Source organism: Cyprinodon tularosa, unplaced genomic scaffold (genome assembly GCF_016077235.1).
Source record: "Cyprinodon tularosa strain WSP-4 unplaced genomic scaffold, ASM1607723v1 ctg506, whole genome shotgun sequence".
NCBI lineage: Eukaryota > Metazoa > Chordata > Actinopteri > Cyprinodontiformes > Cyprinodontidae > Cyprinodon > Cyprinodon tularosa.
The window spans coordinates 29,958-57,387 of NW_024039237.1; the positions used below are offsets into that span (position 1 = coordinate 29,958).

The 27,430-nt window shown below is 40.9% G+C and overlaps 1 protein-coding gene across 1 annotated transcript; it reads left to right on the forward strand.

The window, feature by feature from the left end:
• The first annotated feature begins 33 nt into the window (after positions 1-33).
• On the forward strand, positions 34-27,323 carry LOC119795251 (glucuronokinase with putative uridyl pyrophosphorylase). The gene is made up of 23 exons (XM_038303145.1): positions 34-211; positions 4,363-4,469; positions 4,548-4,592; positions 4,670-4,823; positions 4,907-4,978; positions 7,516-7,604; positions 7,676-7,832; positions 10,840-10,917; positions 13,888-13,979; positions 14,060-14,165; positions 14,244-14,323; positions 14,397-14,465; positions 14,762-14,822; positions 14,897-14,913; positions 14,991-15,048; positions 15,123-15,215; positions 17,883-17,943; positions 18,038-18,151; positions 19,443-19,500; positions 20,593-20,661; positions 21,572-21,635; positions 21,724-21,795; positions 26,977-27,323. The coding sequence occupies exons 1-23, from the start codon at positions 155-157 to the stop codon at positions 27,118-27,120; spliced, it is 1,917 nt and encodes a 638-aa protein (XP_038159073.1). The 5' UTR covers positions 34-154; the 3' UTR covers positions 27,121-27,323.
• The last annotated feature ends 107 nt before the right edge of the window (positions 27,324-27,430 follow it).

Here is a 27,430-nt window from a genome sequence, read left to right on the forward strand (position 1 = left end):
TGATGAACAGTAAATTATTTTACTTTGAAGGGTCCATCCGGAAGTGATTTTTCTCTGTGACGGTTTGACTGCTTTAAACAAGCCTGCAGATTGTTCTCTTTTATCCGCTAGAATCTGCATTTAAAGCCGAACCAGAACCACCGGATCTGCATCCATGATCTGCATCCTGCTCGTAGCCGGACACGGCACCGTTTTAGAGACGCAGATTAAGGTAAACAGCAGCTTTGGTTTCTTGCAAAACTAGCAGTACAAACTTCACTTCCGTCACCAGACAGCGGTGTTGAACTCCATTAGAGAAATCATCTTTTAATCACCACCGTGATCCGTGGGTCCTGTCGGGATCTGTAGATCAATGCATTTTGTTACCCACATGTTCGTGATGTTATATTGGGCCGTTTGGCTCTCAGAGATTTTTAAATTTGTCAAGTTTCACAGAAATAGACTCTTTTGCAGGTCCCTGTCAGGGCTGCCCTGTCCTGTAGACTGCTCTTCCGATGTTAGCGTAGAAGATCATCAAAATCCAGAGTTTCCGTTGAATAAATGTGTTTTTATTACCTTTCAATCATGCCGAATTCCCGTATACAATATCATATTAAAAAATTGCAGCTGTAAATATGTTATAAATCAGTTACTTTACCAAGAAATACCGCTAATCTAAAATGGGCGAATCGCTTAATGAGGTCTGGCATGGTGACAGCACAGCGTCCTGTGTGAGAGGAGTCCTTCTTCTATTTAAATTAAGCTAATAGACGCGATACGCGATTGAGAAAAATCACAACTTGGATAATAAAAATTTAAACTTGATTGTTGAAACAGTTTTTTCTGCAATGTTTCAAACTAAACCACTTTGGTTTGGACCTTGAAACGGTCTGAACTTTTCTAAGTTCTTACCATCTGCTAAAGAAAAGGCTTTTTCCGTAAGTTTATAAAAACTCAGAAGTGTTGCCGATGTTTTATTGCGCTGATGTGCCACACGGTCACATTTCAGCTTTAAGATGAGCCACTCCACCCAGTGGCGGTTCTAGAGCAGATGTACCAGGGGGCCACGAGGGGACCAGAGTGTTTTCATTGAGGCACAGAGAAGCATGAAATAATAATAATAATAATAATAATAAAAATGAAGGCAAGGGATTCCAATATCTTATGATAGCTGGATGAAGTGAAAGTTCTATTCAATTAGGTTTAATTAAAATTCTAAGTCTTAGGTTATTTTACATTTATAGTTTAGGAATTTTATGCATTTTTGACTTAATTTAAGTTTTTTAATTAGTTTTGGAAAAAAACAAAACATTTAGCAGATGAAAACTGGGATCCTGTCTCAATACCACTGAAGTTATCACCTTATTATTTTTAAATAATTAGTAAAACAAATTTTGTAAAGAAAAAGACATAGCACATATCATCATTAGAATTTCTTTGAGTGCTATGTCTTTAGTGCAGGGGCCATAACAGGGGCCAGGACGCGCTCTACAGGGGCACTGGCCCCCGTTGGCCCCTGTCTAGAACCGCCCGTGAACCTCCTCAGGGGACCAAAATGCTCAAAGCAGCCAGGTGAGATCCAGACATGAACCCACAGTGGAAACGGGTAGAGACAGCTTTTATAGGCCGTGGAGATACAGAATATAACAGGAATAAATAGAATCACTGCAGGAAGAGCTGTGATCTTATTAACAGCTGCAGATGAAATGTCAAGTAGTGAAATAAATCTTAGCAGTTAGGACATTTTGATGTGGAACTGAATCACAGTTTTAAAGAGAATCAAATAATTGAAAATAAAGAAGTATCTATTTATCTATCTAGTAATGTCTCATCAGTTGTGCCACAGCAGCAAACTCTACACTGGACAAAATCTAGACGAGTCATTTTTTTCTTAAAATAAGTGCATTTGCCCTTGGATTAAGGTAGTAAAAGAGACATCTTGCCAATGGAACTAGGCAATTTACACTTAGAATAAGATAACAGAATAGCATTGTTTAATTTCAAGTGCATATTATCTAATTATCTTATTTAACAGAGCAAAAATACTAATTCCGTTGGCAAACTATCTCATTTACCTACTCAAATTAAGGGGAAATACACTTAATTTAAGACATTTTTACTTATTTCTAGATCGTTTTTCCAGTGTAATACTCTAATATCATGCACTTGAAATAAGACAATGCAATTGTGTTTTCTAGTTTTAAATGTAAATTGTCTTGTTCCATTGGCAAAATGTCTCTTTTAACTCCTCAATTCAAGAACAAATGCACTTATTTTATGAAAAAAAAAGACTTTTTGGGCTTTTTTTTTTTTTTTAGCTTTTTTCAGTGTACCGTAGTTTTTTTCTCTTTTATGTATATATATATATATATATATATATATATATATATATATATATATATATATATATATATATATATATATATATAATTAAACAGCTGGGATGAATAAATGCTTTTAACTCTGAAATTACTGTTTTGTGCCAATTGGAAATGATTAAACTAGTTATTCTGAAAATTAGAGATTCAAATTTCTTCAAAGAGAAAAAATAAAATGAGTTTTAAAAAGTGACTCAGGGATTTTTTTTCTTCTTCTTAGTTGATCTAAAAGAAATCAATTTTCCATTTTTGGTACAAACTGAAGCTCCTAAGAAGAAACGATTCCAGTCTTTTACCAGGAGATGTTCTGGTCAAACCCTTAAAACTGGAGCTTAATCCCAGTAAAGCAGGAGCAAAGCGCTTTAACAGCATCTGCTGGTCTGCTGTAGGAGTTCAGATTAAAAACATTTAGTCCGTCTCTATTAGGTTTTAATTCAGCCCGCCTGTCGATGAGCTCTTTGGTGGAATTTCTGCTCGGATACTTTCTGCTTTTGTTCTGCATCTGGCCGCTTTTTCAGATGTTTCATCTGTATTTAGACGTCCCAGTTTGTCTGGACGAGATTTTTCTATTATTGCGAATAAAGAACACATTTTGTAAATAAAGAAATAAGAAAATGCAACACATAAATTAAGGTGAAAAATGTCTTGATCAAAATAAGGATTTGAGAGAAACTTTGCTTGTTTCTCAGTTCTTTTTTAAATAATTTTTTAAATAATTTATTATTACTCTTCACCTCTGGATTGAGTAGCAAAGGCGCATTTCTGTTGGTCTCTGAAGAGGTTAGCCTCATATTTTTATTGGTCTAATGCAGACGTTGGTATGGGGCTCCAATCAAGCTGAAAAATTAAATCTGAAAATAATAATAATTATTATTACTTAATAACTTAATTAATAATAAGTGTATGGATCTAACAATGGATAGTTTTACCTCTACATTTAATCCATCCCCTTGGGGAGCAGTGGGCTGCCATTGTGCGGCGCCCGGGGAGCAGTGTGGGGTCTGTGCTCAGGAACCCAGAGCGGAGGCTGTGGGGATCGAGCCAGATACTTGCAACCTTCTGAGAGCACAGGCGCACTGCTCTAACCACTAGGCCATCACTCCATAAAAAATAAAAATAAAAAAAATCTACAAAAAGAAATTTTAAAAATTTAGTTTGAAAATAATGTGAAAAAAAATATTATTTTAATAATAAATCCATAAAACTTAATAAACCTAAAACAATGGTAGAAAATTCACTCCATAGATTTAATTAAACAGATCTTTCAGATTGAAATAATTTGGCTAATTCTAAGCGTCAGCTGATTTTCAGCTCATCCTTTAAAGCGGAGGTCTTCAACAGGGGTCCCCTAGGGGGTCCACTGAGGTACTGCAGGGGGGGTCGCAAAAGTTTTGGTTGATTAGACTTTTTTTTTATATTCCCCCCTGCAGTTTTTTCCACTTATTAAAATGTCTTTAAATCCACATTAAAATGAATTCAACACACTTTCAGTCATCAATGCTCACATTCAGAGACACACAGGAGCTCTTTCAAGCTGGACACAGTTTCATTCACAACACCTGTCCCATCAACCAGGAATCAGAAATACTTTAATAATCCCAGGGAGGGATTACTTTAGTTACATTACTCCATCTGTAATAGAGTGACTATAAGACCAGTTTCATGCAATTTATATAATTAGGGGGTCTCCTCTCCATCTCGCCATCAGTTTGGGGTCCTTGGCCTGGAAAACGTTGAAGACCCCTGATCTAAAAACAATGCAACCATTTTTGGCATTAACTTAATCACATTTAGTTACTTTAACACAATTGTTTTATGTCCTATGCTGCTAACATGAAACAACTGTGTTAAAGTAACTAAATATGATTAAGTAAATGCCAGAAAATGGTTGTATTTTATTTTCAGTCCAGGAGTTTTTTTGGGTGAATGCAAACCACAGGCTGAGCATTATTGGGCGGGAAGCAGCCAGGATCAAAGCTCTGAGGGTCTGTGTTTGTTGGAACAGAACGATGAGACGGGTTTATACGGCCATCTGACCGGCGTACCAAAAGCTTTGCTTCCTGGGATCGGAGGAAAGAAGATCCTTGACTTCTGGTGGGAAACTGTCAACGTGTAAGTTTGACGGGACCAAACGTGTTCAGTGTCGCCGTTCAGTACCTGCTGGTTCAGCTTCTGCTTTCTTCTCTCCAGGCGGCAGCTCTTCACTGAGGTCTACCTGGTCACCAACGCAGACAAGTGAGTTTTAGGACCGAGGCGCTGTGAGGTTGGACCTCTGATCTGCAGCTGGAACGGTTGAATGTCTTTGTGATCAGGTATAAGTACTACGAGCGCTGGGCCACAGCCAACGACTTCCCGGTGGAGAACGTGGTGAACGATGGCAGCACCACCCTGAGGGACCAGCTGGGGGCCGTGGCCGACCTGGAGCTGGTCATACGGAGTCGGAAGCTGCAGGATGATGTTGTTGTGGTGAGGGGCGCCTGTCAGTATTCCATCAGGTCTGTGTTCTGCCCTGCAGCCTGTTCTCAGCCTTTTTATCTCTGTGTGAGCAGATCGCTGGAGACATGCTGTGTGCCGACCAGAACTTTGACATCTCACAGGTCATCAACTTCTTCAGGTCTAAGGTGAAAACACTGAATCTTCTCTAAATCAGAGATTGATCCTAAAATGAACCAACAAGGCAGTCCTTTAGTGTTGGTAGCAGAGAGGCTCGGACTGGGAACGATTTGTGGATTAACACATTTTGGATCCACAAACACATTGTGGATTAACCGATCTATCTCCAAGCATCACACAACAACCATCACCAAGACTTCTATAATGCGGTTTTACTGGCTTTGGTTATTAACACGGACGCCACAGTGACTGCTGCTGCCGAGTAACGTCCACACTCACCACCAGTGTTGGGAAAGTTCTCTTTCTACGTGAACTAGTTCAAAGTTCAGTTCACACATTTTAAAATGAACTAGTTCAGTTCATAGTTCATAATTCAAAATGTTGAACTAAGTTCACAGTTCCAAAAAATGAACTAGTTCATAGTTCTTTTTTTTTTTTTTTCATGTATTGCTCAATTACACCATAGCCTACTGTAGAACCACAGACAGCAATTATTTTATCAGTTGTAACACTGAAACTGTGTGTCAGATTTCATCTTCAGATCCAGTTTTGAATCCTTATCCAACCAGGGTTTACATTAGCATTGAGGGGACAGCTTTTCCCCATTGTTGCTTTAACGCTTTGTTGCTGTCCATTCACTTCACACTAGTAGCAGCTGCAGCTTTCACCCCTACAGTATATTCTCAAAAACATCAGGAAAAATGTGCTGCTTGAATGGTCTTTTTTATGAGGAATTATTAAAAGAAAAACAGGAAAGTAGTCTTTAAGGAGCAAATGTTTTTTTTATTTTTTTTTTTTATATTTTTTCCCATTTGAAATCCCATTTCAGTACATACTAAAAAGGAATACTGGAATCCCGGAAAATTATATCAGGCAGGTTTAAGTGTGTATTTTTTTACTGAAAGCCGGCGGGCAAAGTTTGCAGAGAAATGTAAGATTGTTGCCATCATCCTCACCGACCACCTGGTCATAAACCTGTTTTAAGTGATCATACTGCTGCTTTGTCGCCTCCACGGTCGCCTCCATGCTGCTGTGGCTTCCACGCTGCATTTTGTTTTGATGACGCAGGCGGCTGTAGGCTACGACACTGGTAGCTGGTGTTGCCAGATTGGGTGTTTTTCCCGCTACATATTACTAAGAGATTACCAACCTATCCACTATAAGAGCCTTTAGGTCCCCTTTAAGGACCTGTTTTGGGACCTGCAACTTAAAATGCTCCACAATTTGCAGCAATTCACACTTGCGGCAGCTATCTATAAGCTCAAGAGAAGGGTCGGCTAAAAAGCGCTCCAGACTGAATGGAACTGACATGGTTCCTGGATACAGCCAACTCAAAATGTCCCCCTTAAATCTGGAAAAAGGGATCCTAAGAGGATCCTGGACAAGCCCCCAATTATGTTACGCCCCCAAGGTCTAGGGGTCTTGGGGAAGCAACATAAATAATGTCTGGAGTAGTTTGGGGGAAGTTAAAAATTATTTATTACAAAAAAAGATGGTTAAACAGCCCCAAAACACAATATAGCTTAACTCAGTTAAAACAAAACAACAAAAAAGGTAAGGGCAAACAAATACTGAGAGAGCGTGCCGTTCACAGACACCAGAATGAACGGGTTCACAATAACGTTCATCAGGCAGTAATGCAGTACGTTCAGTTCACGTTCGCCCAAAATATGAACGAGTTCATGAACTTTCGTTCAATGAACGCGTTCAGGCACAACACTGCTTACCACATCAGCAGGGTTGCCTCTTCAAAGTTCTGCAAACATAAAGCAGAACTTTGAACGGGCCGGAAACCAGTCAGGCAGCAGACTGAGTCATAGCCGCTGAAGGTGGTTCTTAACTCTGCTGCCGCTGTTTAAACTTCTGCTGTTTGTTTTTAACGCCATTCATGGCTTTGCCCCCTCTTACTTGTCTGAGATTTTAACTTTCCGCAATTGTGGCAGAGCTTTACGCTCCTCGGGTCAGCTTCTGCTAGACGTCCCTAGGTCAAGACTTAAACAGTGGGGCGATCGTTCTTTTGCCGTCGCTGCTCCCAGACTGTGGAACAAACTACCCCCTGACATCCGCACCACTACTGACCGCAGCCTTTTTTTAAAAAAGCTTAAAACCCACTTTTTCAATTTAGCTTTTAATCCTGACTATAATACTGTCTCTTTCTGTGTGCTCCTTTCTATGCACCTCTGGAAGGCTTTTAATGTCCTGCAGCGCTGCACCACTACAGCACTTTTAATTGTATCTTGTATGTTTTTATATGTGTTATGTATTGTTTTTATGGCTTTGTTGTAAAGCACTTTGGGTACCATTTGGCTATTGTAAAGGGCTATACAAATAAATCTGATTTGATTTGATTTAGACTGACGGACCGTCCAAAGCTTTGCTAAATGTGTTCCAGCAGTGGAGCTCAACCCACTGCTCTGTTTAGCTTCAACCGTTAGTTTAATCTAACCTCAAACAATACGTTCAGAAAGAAGAGCTCCTAAAGCCTCCATCAGGTCTGTCTGTGGATAGTCTGGACATGAACACAGATCCACGTTTTGTGTTGCAGCCTGGAGAGTTGATCATCTACTACGAGCTGGAGGACGGAGAGAGGAGTAGCTCCAGGGGGATTGTGGAGGTCTGTCCTGAGACCCACAGGTCAGGATGGTTCTACAGAGACGCTTCTACAGATTCCGGTTCTGCTTTTAACCCATTCCTCTCTGAACCAGGATAACTCGCTTCCTGGAGAAACCAGAGGAAGGGCGAACGGCGTCCCGGCTGGCCAGCGTGGTTTTCTACTGCATCCGGAAAGAAACGCTGGCCTACATGCCCGAGTACCTCAGGCTGCAGCCCGGGGCCGCAGAGAGGACCTTCGGACTGTTCTGGGTTGGTTCCTGTTCATCCACGGTTCTGTTATTACTTCCTGTTTAAAGGTGCAGCTTTGGGATGTCAGCTGTTAGAAACCGCGGCCATGTTGTTCTCTCACACCCTCAGCTAAGTCAAATCATCTTTGAAGAACGTTGGGCACCTTAGAAATGTCTTCAGCTTTTGCTTTTTGTCCCTTTTGAATATTTTAGATCAAACATTTATTATCAGACCGTTTTTAAACCATGATTTCAGTTTTTAAGGAGAAAAGCTTCCCAAACTTTCTCTGTTTAAAAAAGCCATGGCCCTGTTCTTACAGCAGGAATGTTTTCTGGTGACCAATTTAAACTCGGTTCTCCTCACTCAGCATGAAGTAGGCCAGCAGATTAAAAAAGTCCCACATTGTGCCGACTTCTAAGGAGACCAGAGGCTGATGGGAAACGGTAACCTTCCCAGTCGCTCCACCAGCAGGCCGTCGAGAAGCCAGAACCGAATCCACTGCAGAACTCGCTGCACTCTGGGTCAGACAAACTAAACCGCTGCCGACCCAAAAGAACTTCAAGGTCACTTTTCCCACCAAGCATCTAAATAATCCCCCAAAACGTCTGTGATAAAACTGTTAAAGGAAAAGTCCGGTCAGAAAGGAAAGATCAATGGATCATTATTTATACCTAAAACTAATACGTGTGCGGTGATTTAATGAATTTAGTGTTAATCAGTGAAAAAATAAAAATAATCATTTTCGTCGCAATCACCGAGTCTGGGAGCGGCCATTTTTGCCCTAATATAGTAGCCCCTCCCTCCTGCCATCTTCCAGCAGTGACGTCACGGTGCGGTAAGCCTAGCGCCATTCTCCCCGCTTTACAAGCTAAATCAATGGGAACTACTAGACACATCTGCAATCAACAACAATTATTGAAGATTTCCAGAGGACTTCACCACTGAAATTCACCAGAGCTATAGTGAAACTGACAATGCCCACGTGCATGGCAGCTGGATTGTGGAATCGGGTAAAAGTAAAAAAAAAAGAGTTATTCCACCTTTCCGGTTCCTGATCCTCCACGGACGGGTTGGTCGTTGGATCGCCAACTTGAAGAGGGAGGATTTGCCATCGAACTTCTGGCCAGAGAAAAAACCCGTAATATGTAGCCAACATTTGGAAGAAGAATGTTTTCAAGATGACTTGGATAATAGCGCGTTGTGACAAGCACCAGATACAGCACTGGGACTTGATCAACAGCCGATACCGCACCGTGACGTCACTAACCAGTAGGTGGCAGTAGTGTTCTTTGACAAACATGGATGCCTCCAGTAAAGCACATTAACATGAAAATTACTCTGAATTAAAAACACTGATCATTTATTGAACAGGATCTAATAATTTCATATTTAAAGGACTTTAAGAAGTCTGTGTTCTGAATATGAGTGGACTTGCCCACTGAACTGGGGCCCCTAAATGGCCCCCAATGTAGGACTCAAAACGCTTAATATGCCAATAAAATCTGACATCGACCAGAAACTTCAGGAATGAACATTAAACAAACCTTTTCAGTTCATCCAACCAGTTCAGGTTTAATGTTTAAGGGGCAGGTTGGAAAAAAAGATCCAAACATCAAGTTTCTAATTGGAGAAAAGTTGGAATCGGTCTCCGCCAGTCACGTGACTTTTGTTGCTAAGGCGCCATTTTAGGTGGAAAAGGCGTAGTGTAAACAACCGCAGCATAGCTAAACGAAGGACTAAAGGCCCGTTTACATAGCAGCCTGTCCAAGATAAGTCATTACAGTTAACATAAGCCTGAAAACAGGGGCGGATTTAGGAAAATCGGTCTCCGCCAGTCACGTGACGTTTGTTGCTAAGACGCCATTTTAGGTGGAAAAGGCGTAGTGTACCGCGCCCGAGGTAAACAATTGACGTCACTTGGCGGAGACCGATTATGGCCCTCAGGTCTGATGGAGGCCTGCTGCTCACCGCCTCTTTAAGCTCAAACTCTGGCTTCTGTCCTTGTTCGGTTCGGGTCGTTTGCTTCCTGCTACATCAGGTTATGATTCATTTCACGCTTCATGCAGGCTGATGATAAAGAAGCAGACATGAAGGAAACGGGCCTTTCCTCTGCACCGATCAATGAGCTTTCCTCCGTTAGCTCATCAGCCCATAGCGCTGACCAGAGGTAGATAATCCAGGTCCGGGAAGTAGAACCCTGCACAGTTCTCCTTCCTCCTGCTCTATTAACCAGCTGATTGGCTGCCAGGTTTTGTCCTGGAGCTGGAAGTTATCACCGTAATGGCGTTTTACTTTGCGGTTTTACTTTGCGGTTACTTTGCGAAAGCGGATAGGCGCCAGAAACTCAGGGTCAATCTAGTCTGTTCCAACAGGAAAATTAACGAGCAAAACATCCATATTTTCTAAATAAATAAAAAAAAAAACTATACTTTCCTACAGCATTTGCTAACAAATAGAAGCACATATTTAAACATCCGTGCTTTCTAGATAAACGTATAGTGAATCAACTTCTTTCAGGTTTGAGTTCTGGGGCGAACATCTTTTCCATCGTCATTACCTCCCTACTTTTATCAACAATTATTCTCCATAAAATTGATATTTACAAGTACTAATATCTACACAAACTAAAGATTTTAAATATTTATCTATGATTTCACTAAAGACTCCTAGATGACTTGCAGAGACACATCATTTTCTCTTTATCCCTTATAATACACAATCTTGTTCTGAAAAGAGCATTAATTGATGTGTTTAATTAACCAGTGTTTTTGTTGTCAATTAATTGTTAATATATGAAAAATTCAAATGTCTTAAATATTCCACTGCATTATATTACTGCTGTATTAGAGGGAAAAATTGGTAGGGGTGGCTACAAGGGTGGCAAATGATTGGCTAAGGGTGGCCACAGCCACCCCTGGCCCCCCATCAAGCTGGCCCCTGGTTCTGACCATGTTTGACCAGATGTGTGAGGTCAGGAGGAGGTTCTACCAAGTTGACCCGTTCCACCTTTGTTCCCTCTGATCCTCAGGAGTGGCTCATCAATGAGAAGCAGCTCCATGTCTTCGGGATGAAGCTTCCCACTGGCTTCCAGCTCATTGGACAAGTGGTTTGTATCTCAGCCTGGGGTCAAAGTTCAACAGGTCCAACGGGGCTTTAGAACCGGACCTGCAACCCGTGGCTATAAAGAACCAGAACATAAACCTGACAATATGATGCAGGTTCAGAGCATTTTTTAAATTGGTGCAAGAGAATCAGCCTGAAGGTTGCAGTGATGATGTCATAGTTCAGATGCAGCGACGGCCGTTTGCTGGCTGGTCACCGTATTCACAGCTTCAACATTAGTGACCGATACGTTTGGGAGAAAATCTCATTATTTTATGAAAAGATAAATGGAAAAATATCTGGTTGAGAGCTTAGATAGTGGCTGATCTTTTTTTGAGCAGGAAAATAAGAGATTTCCCAGTAGAATAAGACGCACTGGACGCACACAATAAGATGGAAATAAGATAAAAATAAAGTCTTTTCTTTTAAAGTAAATCCTCTTATTTATTTGGTAAATTCCAAAAAAGTAATAAAAAAAAAATCCACCTGACTTTGTTTCCAAGTTTGAAGACGTTTCTCTTCCCATCCAGGAAGCGTTTTAGATTCAAAATGTCAGAAATAGTGTTGAGTTCAAGGCTTTATAGAGCGGACCAAAACAAAGCCTTGCTTTGGCTTAGAAAACATGCAAATTGAACCAGACCAACGGGTCCGCCCCTTTGGGATGGGCCATCATTTGGCTTATTTTGTTAGCCTTTAATACCTCATACCTGTCTATGTCTCTGAAAGGGGGGTTGTTAAAGGGAATTGTTTGCCTAGCTGAATAGGCGAGGTCTTCTGTTTCCCTGTAGGGGTTGCGATGGGGTTGCCATGGTAGCGGGAATCGCTGTATTGTAGGTTTTTGAAAGTTGAAATCTTTGTCCATCCCCTCAGTTTAAGGCTCGATTTTCTCTCTTAACATACACTCACCGGCCACTTTATTAGGTACCCCATGCTAGTAACGGGTTGGACCCCCTTTTGCCTTCAGAACTGCCTCAATTCTTCGTGGCATAGATTCAACAAGGTGCTGGAAGCATTCCTCAGGGAGTTTGGTCCATATTGACATGATGGCATCACACAGTTGCCGCAGATTTGTCGGCTGCACATCCATGATGCGAATCTCCCGTTCCACCACATCCCAAAGATGCTCTATTGGATTGAGATCTGGTGACTGTGGAGGCCATTTGAGTACAGTGAACTCATTGTCATGTTCAAGAAACCAGTCTGAGATGATTCCAGCTTTATGACATGGCGCATTATCCTCCTGAAAGTAGCCATCAGAAGTTGGGTACATTGTGGTCATAAAAGGATGGACATGGTCAGCAACAATACTCAGGTAGGCTGTGGCGTTGCAACGATGCTCAATTGGTACCAAGGGGCCCAAAGAGTGCCAAGAAAATATTCCCCACACCATGACACCACCACCACCAGCCTGAACCGTTGATACAAGGCAGGATGGATCCATGCTTTCATGTTGTAGACGCCAAATTCTGACCCTACCATCCGAATGTTGCAGCAGAAATCGAGACTCATCAGACCAGGCAACGTTTTTCCAATCTTCTATTGTCCAATTTCCATGAGCTTGTTCAAATTGTAGCCTTAGTTTCCTGTTCTTAGCTGAAAGGAGTGGCACCCGGTGTGGTCTTCTGCTGCTGTAGCCCATCTGCCTCAAAGTTCGACGTACTGTGCGTTCAGAGATGCTCTTCTGCCCACCTTGGTTGTAACGGGTGGTTATTTGAGTCACTGTTGCCCTTCTATCAGCTCCAACCAGTCTGGCCATTCTCCTCTGACCTCAGGCATCAACAAGGCATTTCCGCCCACAGAACTGCCGCTCACTGGATGTTTTTTCTTTTTTGGACCATTCTCTGTAAACCCTAGAGATGGTTGTGCGTGAAAATCCCAGTAGATCAGCAGTATCTGAAATACTCAGACCAGCCCTTCTGGCACCAACAATCATGCCACGTTCAAAGTCACTCAAATCATCTTTCTTCCCCATACTGATGCTCGGTTTGAACTGCAGGAGATTGTCTTGACCATGTCTACATGCCTAAATGCACTGAGTTGCCGCCATGTGATTGGCTGCTTGGAAATTAAGTGTTAACGAGCAGTTGGACAGGTGTACCTAATAAAGTGGCCGGTGAGTGTAGATGGCTTTCTTCAAGCCCCTCCTATTTTTCCAAAATGTGAACATTCTGGTCCTCAAAAGAATGTCCTTTGTCCATAACGTGTAGATGTACTGGAAGGTCTTGTCCAGAGGAGGGCGCTCTTCTGTGTTGGGTCATGCATCTCTGGAGAGGTTGTTTGGTTTCTCAAATTTAAAGATCAGAGCATTCCTCGCTGCATTAAACTGCAGACACCACTCCGCTCATCTTAGGTCTGGGGGTTTGTCTTTAGGATGCACTAGTCTCTGTTTAAGGGTTTTGTTTGGTTTTTGGTCCGCCCTACAAAGCTTCTAACTCAACGCTATTTCTGACATTTTGATTTGAAAAAAGCTTTCTAGATGGGAAGAGAAACGAGTTTTTTGGAATGACTGAGAATCTTCACCAGCTAATTGGTAAATTGTCCGGCTTTCCTGCTGAAATCAAGAAAAATAGAAAAAGTCCCCTGACTTTGGTTTCAGTTTTTGCTGTAGATAAAATTCGTGAATAAAATCGTTTTTTTTACATCCAAGTTCGAGACGATGAAAAATGTCCTCAAATGAAGGAAGTTGGAGTCGATCAGTCAGTCAATGAGGTTGGAGGCGACGTCTTTTGTTTCACCAAAGTCTATAAACATATATTAAGTTATTTCTTTTATCGTTTTCTTTAAGCCTAAAAGAATCTTGAAGACAAAAAAATGAGTGCATAGATATTTCTCAGAACATTTCTTCTAGAAACTGGTTAAAATAAACGCTGTTGAGCGTTGAGCTGGTCACAGGTCAGGAGTGTTCGGTCGTAAAGGTTGCAGCTTTAAAACGGTGTGAATGTCTGACCAGCTGCTTTCTTTGGCCTCCCCTCAGGGCCTGTCGGACTACACCAAGTGGCTCACCCACTACTCCACCAAGAAGCAGGACGGGGTCGCCAAACCGATCAGCTGCCGGTCGTACGCCAGGTAGGATGGCGGCATCTGAGCTGCCGCCTCCAGCCCAGCCTGTGAGCGGTCTGACGCACGGTTCTGATCTCCATCCACAGGGTTGGACTGATGGGAAATCCCTCAGACGGCTTCAACGGAAAGACCATCGCCATGACGATCTCCAACTTCTGGGCCGAGGTCACGCTGGTGGAGAGCCAGACTCTGGTAACGGTAACTCCTCCTGTCTGTAGAGCAGCTTCAGGCTGGAGAAGCTGAACAGAAACCGCCTGGATCTGGTTCCAGGTTTTGGTCGCTCACCCCCTGAACGACCCCACAGAGTTCGGCAGCCTGCAGGACCTGTTCTGCATCAGCAGGAGGGAGGGGTGAGTGCTGGGCCCGCTGAGACGCAGGGCGGCGTTGATCCGAGTCATGCCAACAGGTGTCATGAATCTGCAGGTATCTGGGAGGTCTGCGGCTGCTGCAGGCCACCTGTAAGAAGTTCTACCAGTTCTGCTCCAAACGAGGGTGAGATTGTTTCTCTATTGAAGATTCTCTTCCTTCCATCTGGGAGGTTTACCTGCACGGAGCGCCTCCGCCATCTTGGTTCCTCTATAGAGACTTTTATCCTTTAGCTCCTCGCCTCGTTTGTCATCATTTCTTCTCTTTCTCAGTTATTTGCACAGAGCGGATGTTCTTCATGGCTGCTCATGGTTTAGTTAGCCGTAGCTCTGATTCCAGCACTAAATGATCCGTTTGTCAAACCTCTGGGTTAATTCAGCTGCAGTTGTTGTGCTGCTGGACTCAGTCTCTCTCTGTTTCAGCATCGCTTTGACGAAGCAGAACTTCACCCTGAAGTACGACACCAACATCCCCCGTCAAGTGGTGAGCATCAGATTAGCTTCACTTCCAGCCTGTTTTCTGTCAGAATCGACCCAACTTGTCCTGTTTCCTTCCAGGGTTTAGCTGGAAGCAGGTAAATATTCCGGTTCTGTTGGTCGTATGAAACCATTTTTTCAGCAGAAGCATCATTTTCTCTGACCGCCCCCCCAGTGCCATCGTTTCAGCGACTCTGAAGTGTCTAATGAGGTTCTACAACATCACTGCTGCTGTAAGAGGATCCAGGATTGGTTGATCATCTGCGCTGCTTTGTAAACTCGTTAATCTCTGTCTGATGCTGTGTAGGATCTGCCTGAACCGATCCGAGCCAACTTCATCCTCAGCGTGGAGACGGACGAGCTCTTCATCACGGCCGGCCTGCAGGACAGAGTGGTGCAGGTCAGGAAACGGCTCACTGACGTGGCAGTTAGAGGATGTTTTGATGTTGGGCTGACTGCAGTGGCGCAGCTAGAAGGGGGGCCAGGGGTGGCCATGGCCTTACCCAACCATTGGCCACCCCTACCATGTTTTCCCTCTAATACAGACGGTGGCAGCAGAAATACGCTCCAGCCGAATGTTCTAACTTATTTAACATTTTAATTTTCTATATGTAAACAATTAGCTGACAACAAAAACACTGTGGTTAATTATGCAAATCAATATACTAACATTAAAGATAAATACAGAATTCATGCTTTTTCAGAACTAGATTTTGTCTTATATGGGGTAAAGAGAAAATTATGTCTCTGCAAGTAATCTAGGAATCTTCACTGAAATCAGAGATATAACTACTTTAATAATAAGTAATCCATTTAATGTAGATATTAGTACATGTAAATATTAATTTTATGCAGAATGATTATTAATAAAAGTAGGTAAGTAATGACAATGAATAAGGTGTTCGCCCCAGGACTAAAAAACTGAAAGAATTTTGTCCACTACACCTTTAATTTTGACAGCATGGATGTTTAAATATATGCATCTATTTGTTAGCAAAGGTTGTAGGCAGAGTGTGAAATACGGGGGGGTCCAGGGGGGCTCGACCCCCCTGATTAACCCATGAGACCCCCTGAAAGCCTCAAAAGCAAAATTTAAAGGGGGTCTTAAATTGTGTCAAAAATTTTTAAAATAAAATATTTATTCAAAAATATGTTCTGTTTTTTGCCAAGTGGAGCCAGTCAATCCTGCTCGTGTGCAAATTAGCCATGTGCTTTTCCGTGTTAATAACACTGCAACGCGGAACAGACTCCTTCGACCCATTTCCATTCATCAGAAACTGGATTAAAGCAGGACATGTGCGTGCATGAAAGAGTGAGACAGACAGAGAGAGAGACAGACAGACAGTCTTTGTGTGTGTGTGTTTTTGCTCCACCAGATTCACAGAAAGCTTCATCCACCAAGCTGTCAGGAAGCTGAGCCCCCCTCAAAAAAAAAATCACTCCAGACAAACTGTCTCCTGCACTACTATTAATACTATATTTATTTACTGTTCTTTTGCACTGTGACTGTTACAAATGCTATATCTTACATAATTGGTAATAATAATAATTTTTCTGCTGCCATTACCATCTGCCTTTTTGCACTAGCAAAAGTATTGCATATTTTATATTATTGTACATTTTATATTTTATTGTGAAACTGAATGTTTAAATTTTAGTATTAGAATCTGTTGTGCCTGTGCACTTTATCTGTTTCACTGTTGGTGAATGAGAAACGTCATCTAGAGTCCTTGTATGTCTGGTGAATCTGAAGAATTGACATTAAAGCTGACATTGACTTTGAAATGTTATAGGCCTACTGCATATTGAGAAAATTTAGATCGGTACTGTGCAACAATCGGGAGATGGGGACCCCCCAAATAGTGACAGGTATTTCGCACACTGGTTGTAGGAAATAATAGATTGTCTTTATTTAGAAAATATGGATTTTGTGATTGTTCATATTCCTGTTGGAACAGTGTAGATTGACCCTAAGGTTCTGGCACCGCTTTCGGCCCCCCCCTCAGTGTACGTTGGTTGTTGCCTGGCCACCCTAATAAAAATATTCTGGCTGCGCCTCTGGTTGACTGGAGGCAGATTTTGGGGAATTTAGCTGCAGCCTGATGAACTGATGGAGCGACTGTCCAAAGAAATAAGAAAATATTCTATCAGCAAGAACGTTTTTTATTGGTTCAGCATGAGCGTTTGAAGTGAAGAGAATGTGATTTTTATTAAATAATGTAAAACTCAATCTGAAAAATGAAATTGGAAATATTACATTAAATAAGAGGGAAAAAATATTTCAACTTACATATGATAGAAAAGTTAAAAATTCCCTTTTAAAAGTTTTTTTTTTAATTATTTCTGGATTTAGTTTTTATTACCATTTACCAAACTTACCAAAATTCACTCCATACAGAAACTAAACCCTCATCACGAAATTAATTTATCAACCTTTTTCACTTCAACTCGGGTGAAGAACAAATAAAGTTCAAAACAAATTATGAAAAAATAAAATATGTTTGTTTGGAAAGTTTTAATCCTGGACTATATTTTTTCAAACACTCACACTAAGCCTGGTTCTGCTGGAGGTTTCTTCCTGTTCAAAGGGAGTTTTTCCTCTCCACTGTCGCTACAAGCATGCTTAGTGTGAGGGATTGCTGAAGGGTCAATGAGTCGATGCAATCAACTGGTTTTCTTTAGATAGCAAACTTCAATCTGACTGGATGATCTGGTTGAACTAGAAAGTGTCTTGAGATGACATGTTGTGAATTTGTGCTATAGAAATAAACTGAATAGAATTGAAATGTCCATCTTTGCAACAATAATAGAGCAAAGATCCCTCCGTGACCTCAGACCTCACCAAACAGGAAGTCCAGTTTCCAGCTCCTTCCTGTTTATTGATCCCAGTTTAAGGTAAAGACGTGAGAGCAGCTGAACCTTTAACCTTCTCCAACCAAAGCAGCTCCATCTATGACTACATCTTTATTTTCTTTGTTTAGATAATAAAACACAAACGGTCTTAAAATGTCTGCCAGTGTTTTCCTTGGTAGCGGTTCAGGAAAGGCGTGTCCCTGTGTCCCTGCAGGTGTACGAAGGCCTGGTCTACATGGATTTCAGCAAGCAGCTGATGGATGAGCAGGGCTATGGTACTGATCAGCAGCTTTGCTCCATCTCTGGCTCCTCGTTTTCTCCTAGCTGGCGTGGATTGATCCTCTTCCTCTGTGTTTTGTTCTCTCTCAGGGAACTACGCTCCCATGGACATGAGTGACCTTCCCCAGTTCTGGCTGGCCTACCTGAGCGACCCCAGTGACTCTGGACGCATCCACAGCAACATCCGACAGCGCTGGCTCAGCGGTGCGTCCTCTGCTCTAACTAACGTCGGACCTTTAGGTCTCTGTGTTGCCGAGGAAGAGCGCTCAGCGTTTCAGGAATACTGTGAAGAAAAAACAGATTTCTGATATCTGTGGGGAAAAGGCCTGATTAAAAGTGATGTTTCAGCGTTTAAAGGAAGCGGATGTTCAGCAGAGATGGACCGATGCAGGTTTTCAAGGTCGATGTCGATCATTCACTGGAAAAAAATCGAAATCTAGATAAGTCATTTTTTCTTAAAAGAAGTGCATTTGTTCTTGGAGAGGTAAAAGAGACATTTTGCCAATGAAACAAAACAATTTACACTTAAAATAAGAAAACACAATTGATTTGTCTTATTTCAAGTGCATATTATCTAATTATTTTATTTTAAGAGTAAAAATACTCGTTCCATTGACAGATCAATTTGATCCTGCTCAAATTAAGGGTAAATAAATTTAAATTAAGAAATATTGACCTATTTCTAGATTGTTTTTGCAGTGTTCGATCCCTACACTGCAAAAAATGGAAATCTAGATGTGTCATTTTTGCTTACATTAAGTTCATTTTTTCTTGAATACAGGAGGTAATTGAGATACTGTGGCAATGGAACAAGACCATTTACATTTAAAATAAGAAAAAAAATAGCTTTGTCTTATTTCAAGTGCATATAATCGAATTATATGGTTTTAGTAGTACAAATACTAATTCCATTGGCAAATCATCTTATTTATTTACTCAAATTAAGGGCAAATACACTCAGTTTAAGAATGTTTTTTACTTAAGTGGTTTTTGCAGTGTGATAGCTGCTGCTAATATTTTTTCCCTGACTCTTTGATGTTGCTTTTTCTTTCTGCATTTACTTTATTAACCAAACAAAACATTAACAATGGCTGGAGAGAGCAGCGGAGCATTATAATCGACCAAAGCCTACGGGTATCGGCTGATACGGAACAAAAAGCTAATGTCGGTCGGCTGCTGTATCCTAAACCCTTAAAATAACGCCATACAAGTCGAGCATTCTTCCATTTCCTGGTTTCTGAGCTTGAGTTTTTTTCCACCTGCTGGATCAGCAGAAATAAATATCGCTGTATGCTGTCGCCCCCTGCTGGCCTTCAGCTCCTGCTTCACTGAAAATGATTTTATTTCCATCCAATATTTTTTTTTTCACACCAGAAATCAGACTTTTCCTTATTCTGATGGCGCTCATGAGTGATGTCATACGTCTGGTCATGTGCCGTCGTTATGCTAGATGCTGAAATTGCTCAGTTTTATAAAACTACTTTGTTGTTTACAGGGGAGCCAGTGGTTGTCGAGGCCATGAGGTCCTTTGCTGAACTCACAGACCAGGCAAGGTGGGTACGCTCACTGGAAAAAATCAAAATCTAGATAAGTAATTTTTTCTTCAAATAGGTGCATTTCTTCTTAAATTGAGGAGATTAAAGAGATGTTTTGCCAATGGAACAAGACTATTTAGATTTAAAATAAGAAAACACAATTGCATTGTCTTATTTCAAGTGCATATCATCTAATTATCTTATTTTAAGGGTAAAAATACTAATTCCATTGGCAAATTATCAAATTTACCTATTCAAATCGAGGGTAAATACACTTAATTTAAGACATTTTTACTTATTTCTAGATCATTTTTGCAGTGAGTATTTCCTAGATCTGGACTATTTAAGATAAAAAGCTTGGAAAATATGGTGCATTCAGGTTCTCAGCTCGGTGGTCATCATTTCCAGGCTCCAGCTTAGAAAATAACATGGATAAAATATATTCTGCTTCCCTGAACTAAACTAAAAGGTTAATATCTAGAAATGTGTCACAGACACAGAAGCTCTGAGATGTTTGGCAAACTATAGGCAGATGTAAAACTATAAACCAGAGTGTCCATGTTTTATATATTGAAACCAACGGTGAAAAAAAAGAGTTTTTTCTTAATTTCTTAAAATGATATATAAAATGAGAAGAGCTCCTGTTTGGATGGAAAACATTGCACTGCAAAAAATAGAAATCTAAGTCATTTTTTCTTAAAATAAGTGAATTCTTACTTGAATTATGGAAGCAAGTGAGACACTCTGACAATCAAACAATTTACATTTAAAAAAAGGAAACAACAATTGCTTTGTCTTATTTAAAGTGCATTATATCTAATTATACTATTTTAAAGGTAAAAATACTGATTCCATTGGAAAATCATTTTATTTACCTTATTTCTAAACAAGAAAAGTAGCAGAAAAAAGTTGCTAGATTTGGTGTTAGGTGCTTTTTTTGAAATAAAAGAGGGGTCTGAAAAGACACACTTAATATTATAAGCGTTCTGATGTCATTTTCTTAAACGGATTTTTATCAAATTCATTCAAAACCTTCTTTTGATCAAGAAATTAAAGTTAACATTTTAAACTCCATCCCTGAATTGAAGCAGAGCCTTTTTCTCCCCTCAGAGCAGCGATCGTAGAGAGGAACTGGTCCCGTCTGGCACAGCTGATGGACCAGAACTTTGAGCTCCGCAGGTACGTCTGTCAATCATCATCACAGCATTCATGATATTTGCTGATGGATTTAAGCCGGGAGCTTCTGACCAAATGTAAAGGAGGGATTCCAGCTGTGAGCATGTTGGTAAAGTCCAAACTAAACTCTGATCTCTGTTGGTTAGAAAGCTGCTGCTGCTCAAGCATTGCGCTGATGAAATATTTATTTAAGGTCTCTGGGATTTTATGATTAGACATGAAAGTCAGAAGAGGAGGAAAAGCAATGTCTGTTTTTTCATGATTTTCTGCAAATAGAAAACTAAAATATGTGCATTAATATGGCTTTTATTTTGTGTTTATTTATTTATAAGGAACAATGCATTTGCAGAGGATGCATACATATTTACAGAACTACTAAAACAGGATTTTACTCTGTTAGCTGAAATAAAAGGTGGAAATTATGAACTCTGACTCAACGTCCACCTTAAAAATCCTAAAAAAATTCATTTCTTTTAGCATTTTTTTTTATTTTCTAAAGCTTCTGGTGTTCTTTGGCTTTATTGAAGGGAAAATTAAATAAAATGAGCAGAATGTGCTTTTATTAATCTGTATTAATCCAGCACTGATGTGTTTATAATAATATTACTTCTGCCTCCATCAGGGTCAGATATGAAATAAGCAGAGGTGTTGAGTAATAAAGTACAAATACTTTGTTACTTAAGTATATATTTTGGTTGTCTATACTTTACTGGAGTAATTATTTTTTTACAAAACTTTTTTCTTCTACTCCTTATAAAATAGACTCTTTATTATTATTTTTTTTAATTTAAGCTCATTTTCATTATGGCCTTTTTGAATAAAAAAAGACATCAAAATAATTAGTTTCATCCACACAACTATTTTCTATGTGGTTGGACTCTTATTGATGCTTCACCATGAATCTGGTTCCCAGGTCGATCTACACTGATGACTGTCTGGGTCCCGGGAACCTCAGGATGGTTCAGCTGGCCAGACAGGTGGGTGTTCAAAGCTCCCCCAGCGTCCCAGTTCAGACCAGAGCTCCCAGCAGGTGTTTACTCACAGCCTCTCTGATGGTTCCCACAGTTTGGCTCAGCAGTGAAGTTACCTGGAAGCGGGGGGGCCGTGGTGGGGCTGTGTCTGGACCAGGCAAAGCTGGTAAGAAGTTCACAACACTGGAGGAGGTCCAGGTCCGTCCCACTGATCCCAGCTTCAGATCAGCAGAGAACCTTTCTGCCCTCCAGATCTATGAGCCTTTAAAAACAAAAACATGTGACAGACTGTGGCTGCCAGGAGGAGCAGGTTTGGTGTTCAACATTGTTGCGGATTCAGACAAGAAGGTTATAAATGCCACTAAGCTTTAGGGGCGTGAATACTATCAGGGCTCTGTCTGATTGCTGATTCCAGCAACGAAAACCTGCAAAATAAAGACAGTGATGGAAAGATGGAGCAGCTCCACCTAACTCTGACAGAGGAGAAACACATCTACTGCTAACTCTGCTGCAGCTAGCTGCCCCTAGAAGCTGGAAAATTAGCAAACTGAATATCGATAATAGAATCCAACTTTATTGATCTCACAGTGGAGAAATTCAACTATGACATCATCTTATGAACACCCTCAGGTGCACAAAGGAGGAAAAAGTGCATGAAGTACCGGTATATGCAGTGGATGGTAAAAAACAAAGGAGAGGTTTAAAGGAATAGTACACCCAAAACATGATTAGCCTTCATTTTCTACTCACCCCCATGCTGAACAACACTCTGGAGTACTTTTTTGATATCTCAAATGCATCTGGAGATCTGGGAGGCTTCTTGCTGTCTGCTGACATTCAAATAATGGAGGTCTATGGCGCCCGAGGCAGAAAGGTCCATAAAAGTCCACAAAAAACGTGTCAATATTCCTCCATACTGCTCATCCAATGTATTCCAAGTGTCCTGAGTGGGTAGCGTCCATAATTTACTCGAAACGAAGTCATTTAGAATGTTTTTAGAGCATAAACAGTAGTGTATAGGATTTCCTGAAAGCGCGCGCATGCGCGATCACGACGCTACGGAAGCCGGCAGACCAAACCAGCGCATTCAGCTCGGCAAAGAACTCATGCTCTTCCTCAACACTGAAGTCCTCAGACATTTTTCTTTCGTTGTTTCTTTCTTTGCACAGGTAAACATCACATTTCTTCTTCTACGCTTGCATTATTGGCAGAGCAGACGCTGAATGCGCACTTTCATCTGGCTTGGTCTGCCGGCTTCCGTAGCGTCGTGATCGCGCTTTCAGGAAATCCTATACACTACTGTTTATGCTCTAAAAACATTCTAAATGACTTCGTTTCGAGTAAATTATGGATGCTACCCACTCAGGACACTTGGAATACAGGTGCTGGTCATAAAATTAGAATATCATGAAAAAGTAGATTGATTTCAGTAATTCCATTTAAAAAGTGAAACTTGTATATTATATTCATACATTACATACAAACTCATATATTTCAGATGTTTATTTTGTTTAATTTTGATGATTACAAATGACAACAAATGAAAATCTCAAATTCATCATATCAGAAAATTAGAATATTACTGAAGACCAATAAAAACAAAGGATTTATAGAAATGTTGGCCAACTGAAAAGTATGAACATGAAAAGTATGAGCATGTACAGCACTCAGTATTTAGTTGGGCCTCCTTTGGCCTGTATTACTGCAGCAATGCGGCGTGGCATGGAGTCGATCAGTCTGTGGCACTGCTCAGGTGTTATGATAGCCCAGGTTGCTCTAATAGTGGCTTTTAGCTCTTCTGAATTGTTGGGTCTGGTGTATTGCATCTTCTTCTTCACAATACCCCATAGATTTTCTATGGGGTTAAGGTCAGGAGAGTTTGCTGGCCAATTAAGAACAGGGATACCATGGTCCTTCAACCAGGTACTGGTAGCTTTGGCACTGTGTGCAGGTGCCAAGTCCTGTTGGAAAATGAAATCTGCATCTCCAAAAAGTTGGTCAGCTGCAGGAAGCATGAAGTGCTCTAAAACTTCCTGGTATGTGGCTGCGTTGACCCTGGACCTCAGAAAACACAATGGACCAACACCAGCAGATGACATGGCACCCCAAACCATCACTGACTGTGGAAACTTTACACTGGACTTCAAGCAACGTGGATGAAGTGCCTCTCTTCTTTTCCTCCAGACTCTGGGACCTTGATTTCCAAAGGAAATGCAAAATTTACTTTCATCAGAGAACATGACTTTGGACCACTCACCAGCAGTCCAGTCCTGTTTCTCTTTAGCCCAGGCAAGACGCTTCTGACGCTGTCTGTGGTTCAAGAGTGGCTTGACACAAGGAATGCGACAGCAGAAACCCATGTCTTTCATACGTCTGTGTGTGGTGGTTCTTGAAGCACTCACTCCAGCTGCAGTCCACTCTTTGTGAATCTCCCCCACATTTTTGAATGGGTTTTGTTTCACAATCCTCTCCAGGGTGCGGTTATCTCTCTTGCTTGTACACTTTTTTCGACCACATCTTTTCCTTCCCTTCGCCTCTCTATTAATGTGCTTGGACAATGAGCTCTGTGAACAGCCAGCCTCTTTAGCGATGACCTTTTGTGTCTTGCCCTCCTTGTGCAAGGTGTCGATGGTCGTCTTTTGGACAACTGTCAAGTCAGCAGTCTTCCCCATGATTGTGTAGCCTATAGAACTAGACTGAAAGACCATTTAAAGGCTTTTGCAGGTGGTTTGAGTTAATTAGCTGATTAGAGTGTGGCACCAGGGGCCATCAATTTTGAACCTTTTCACAATATTCTAATTTTCTGATATGATGAATTTGAGATTTTCATTTGTTGTCATTTGTAATCATCAAAATTAAACAAAATAAACATCTGAAATATATGAGTTTGTATGTAATGTATGAATATAATATACAAGTTTCACTTTTTAAATGGAATTACTGAAATCAATCTACTTTTTCATGATATTCTAATTTTATGACCAGCACCTGTACATTGGACGAGCAGTATGGGGGAATATTGACACGTTTTTTGTGGACTTTTATGGACCTTTCTGCCTCGGGCGCCATAGACCTCCATTATTTGAATGTCAGCAGACAGCAAGAAGCCTCCCAGATCTCCAGATGCATTTGAGATATCAAAAAAGTACTCCAGAGTGTTGTTCAGCATGGGGGTGAGTAGAAAATGAAGGCTAATCATGTTTTGGGTGTACTATTCCTTTAAGGTGACTTATATACAGGGGCGGATTTAGGAAATTTGGGGCCCTAGGCAAAGACAGGCAGGGGGCCCTCTGAATGGAGAAGACAACACATAAAACAGCCCCATTCTACAGATAGAGAAATGTTAATAGAATAAACATCCATTATCTGTTCTAGGTTGTGTCCCTCTCTTCTTGTCCCTTTTCTTCTTGTTTTCCTCTCTATGTTTTGTACTCAGCTGACTTTTCATGCTGTCTCTAAAGGAATGAAAGATTTTTTCCAAGCACTAAGCTCACTTAGCTGATTGCTCCTTCCTGTGTTTCCAAAAAAGCCAAAGTAAATAACCCAGTCCTTCTTTTCACTGTAGACAAGCCATGATCTGCTTATCTGTTCTCCATTTTTCATTTGGATGAAATAATAGCTGCATGAATCATGACAGCAGACAAGATAGAGGAGGGCAGGAGGCGGGGTTACCAATCTACTCGCTCTGGAGAGCAGAGTTCGCTGCTTTTAGATGTTGTCTCCAAAGTCTCCAGTAGCAGAAAAAAGTCGCTAGATTTGGCGCTAGGAGCTTTTTAGAAATCAAAGTGCTAGAGGGGTCTGAAAAGACGGGGCCTGAGACACACTTAATATTGTAAATGTTCTGATGGCATTTTCTTAAAAGGATTTTTATCAAAAACATAATTAATGTGCAAAAATAAGCAATAGTTGTATTAACCATACATGTAAACAGTTTTATGGGGCCCCCAGGAACTTGGGACCCTAGGCAACTGCCTAGTAGTGCCTAATGGTAAATCCCCCCTGCTTACATATAAAGTGTCTTATGTACAGTAAAGTGCTGTTTCTGGTTTGTTAAACAGATAAATAGTCTAAGCTATTGCAGTGTTATTACACCAGGTTTGTTAGGTTTCTGTTTTCTGTCATGTTTTTCTTTTCAGTATCCAGTTTTGCTTTTCTCCTTGTTTCCTAGTTTTTATGGTTTAATTCTTAGTTTATTGTGTTCTTTGGTTTTTTTCTCAGTTGCTGTCCTAGTCTTGGTTCTGTTTTCTTTTTAGTGTTCAGTTTTTGCTTTGCTCCTTGGTTTCTAGTGTTAGTGGTTTAATTATTATTTTGTTGTGTTCTCTAGTTATTTCCAGTCTTCCAGGTTTTTCATTTGTTGCCCTCTGCTCTCCCCTTGTGTTCTCCTTTTTCCTTAGCTGCTTTTTTCTCTGTCCTCAACTGTTCCCAATCTTCTCATTAGCCCTCTCAGTCTCCTTTAAAAGCCCTCTCTCTTCAGTTCTTCTTTGCTGGGTCCTTGTCTAACTTCTTCAGTCTCCCTCCACTCCGTCTCTCTGAGCCTTCCTCGTTGTGTTGCGATTCCCCTGACGTCTCCATGGTTTCTGGTTCATTTTTACTTATTTTTCATGTTTTGAATTTTGGTATTTTTGGACTCCTGGTTTCTTGCTTTTTTTTTTTGGATTCTGGTTTCTTTTTTTTGGATTCTGGGTTCTTGGTTGCCTGTTCGTTCGGACTTAGTTTTTTAGTTACTCATCATTAAATCTACTTACAATTCACCTCTGCCTTCCTGCCTCTGCTTTGGGTCAACGATCCACAAACAAATCCTGACAAGGTTATAGTGCAGAGGCATTGTGAAGTCTGATGGCAGCAGGGATGAATGACCTGTGGTTGCGCTCCTTTACACATTCTAAGCATTTATTTATTTATTTACAATGGAGACAATTCAAAGGGTCTAAATTCTGTCAAACTGAATCTTGTGGGAAACAAACCCAGAATATTTGACACAGATTGTAATTCTAGCAAAAAATCAGAAGAACTTTTTTAATTTAAGGAACAATTTTATGAAAATATATTCGAAAACAATCCTCCTTTCTCTCAATATTCTGTCTTTTATCAACTGGAAATAATTTAGGCTTCACTGACCATAAACAGAAGGGGGTTTGGTCTGATTTTATCTGAGGAGCCAAATAAAAGGTCATGTTTCTTTTTATAACCACATGTTTACATATCTGATAACAATCATTTTGACATTCAAATGTCCTCAGGATCTGATCCCTAACAGTCATTAATTCTTCATTTCTTCCTTACATCATAGAGAAGCTGTGTTTAATGACTGGTTCGGTTCTGATGCAGTGCGCATTTTGTCCGCCAGGTGGAGATGCGGCAGGCTTTCCAGGAGGCAGGCTGCGTCTTCTGTGTCATCGCCCCCTACGACCCGTCTGAGGCCCTCAGCAGCCACCCACCGCTGCTCAGTGAGGCCCCCCGGGGCCAAACCCCGGCCACCGATAGGAAGTGACGCTGTGATTGGTGTGAAAAGGACTCAGCAGATCCAGATCCGCTGAGTCCTGCTGAATGAGGAACATCAGTTAGAGGACATTCTTTAAACTGGACCGGATCAAATTATTGTGAAAAATGTAAAATGAGTCATTATTTTGTATAGGCGGTATTTCTTCCCAGATGTTTGTTTAATTTTATATCCAAATAAAGCCGATTTCAGCAGCTTTTTCCTTCGGTTCTCGGTGCGGCTCTGTGGGTCCGCTCCTTTTAAAGGCTCGCCTGTCGTTTCCTCTCCTCCTGTGGGCGGAGAAGCAGCCGCTCTCCGCTCC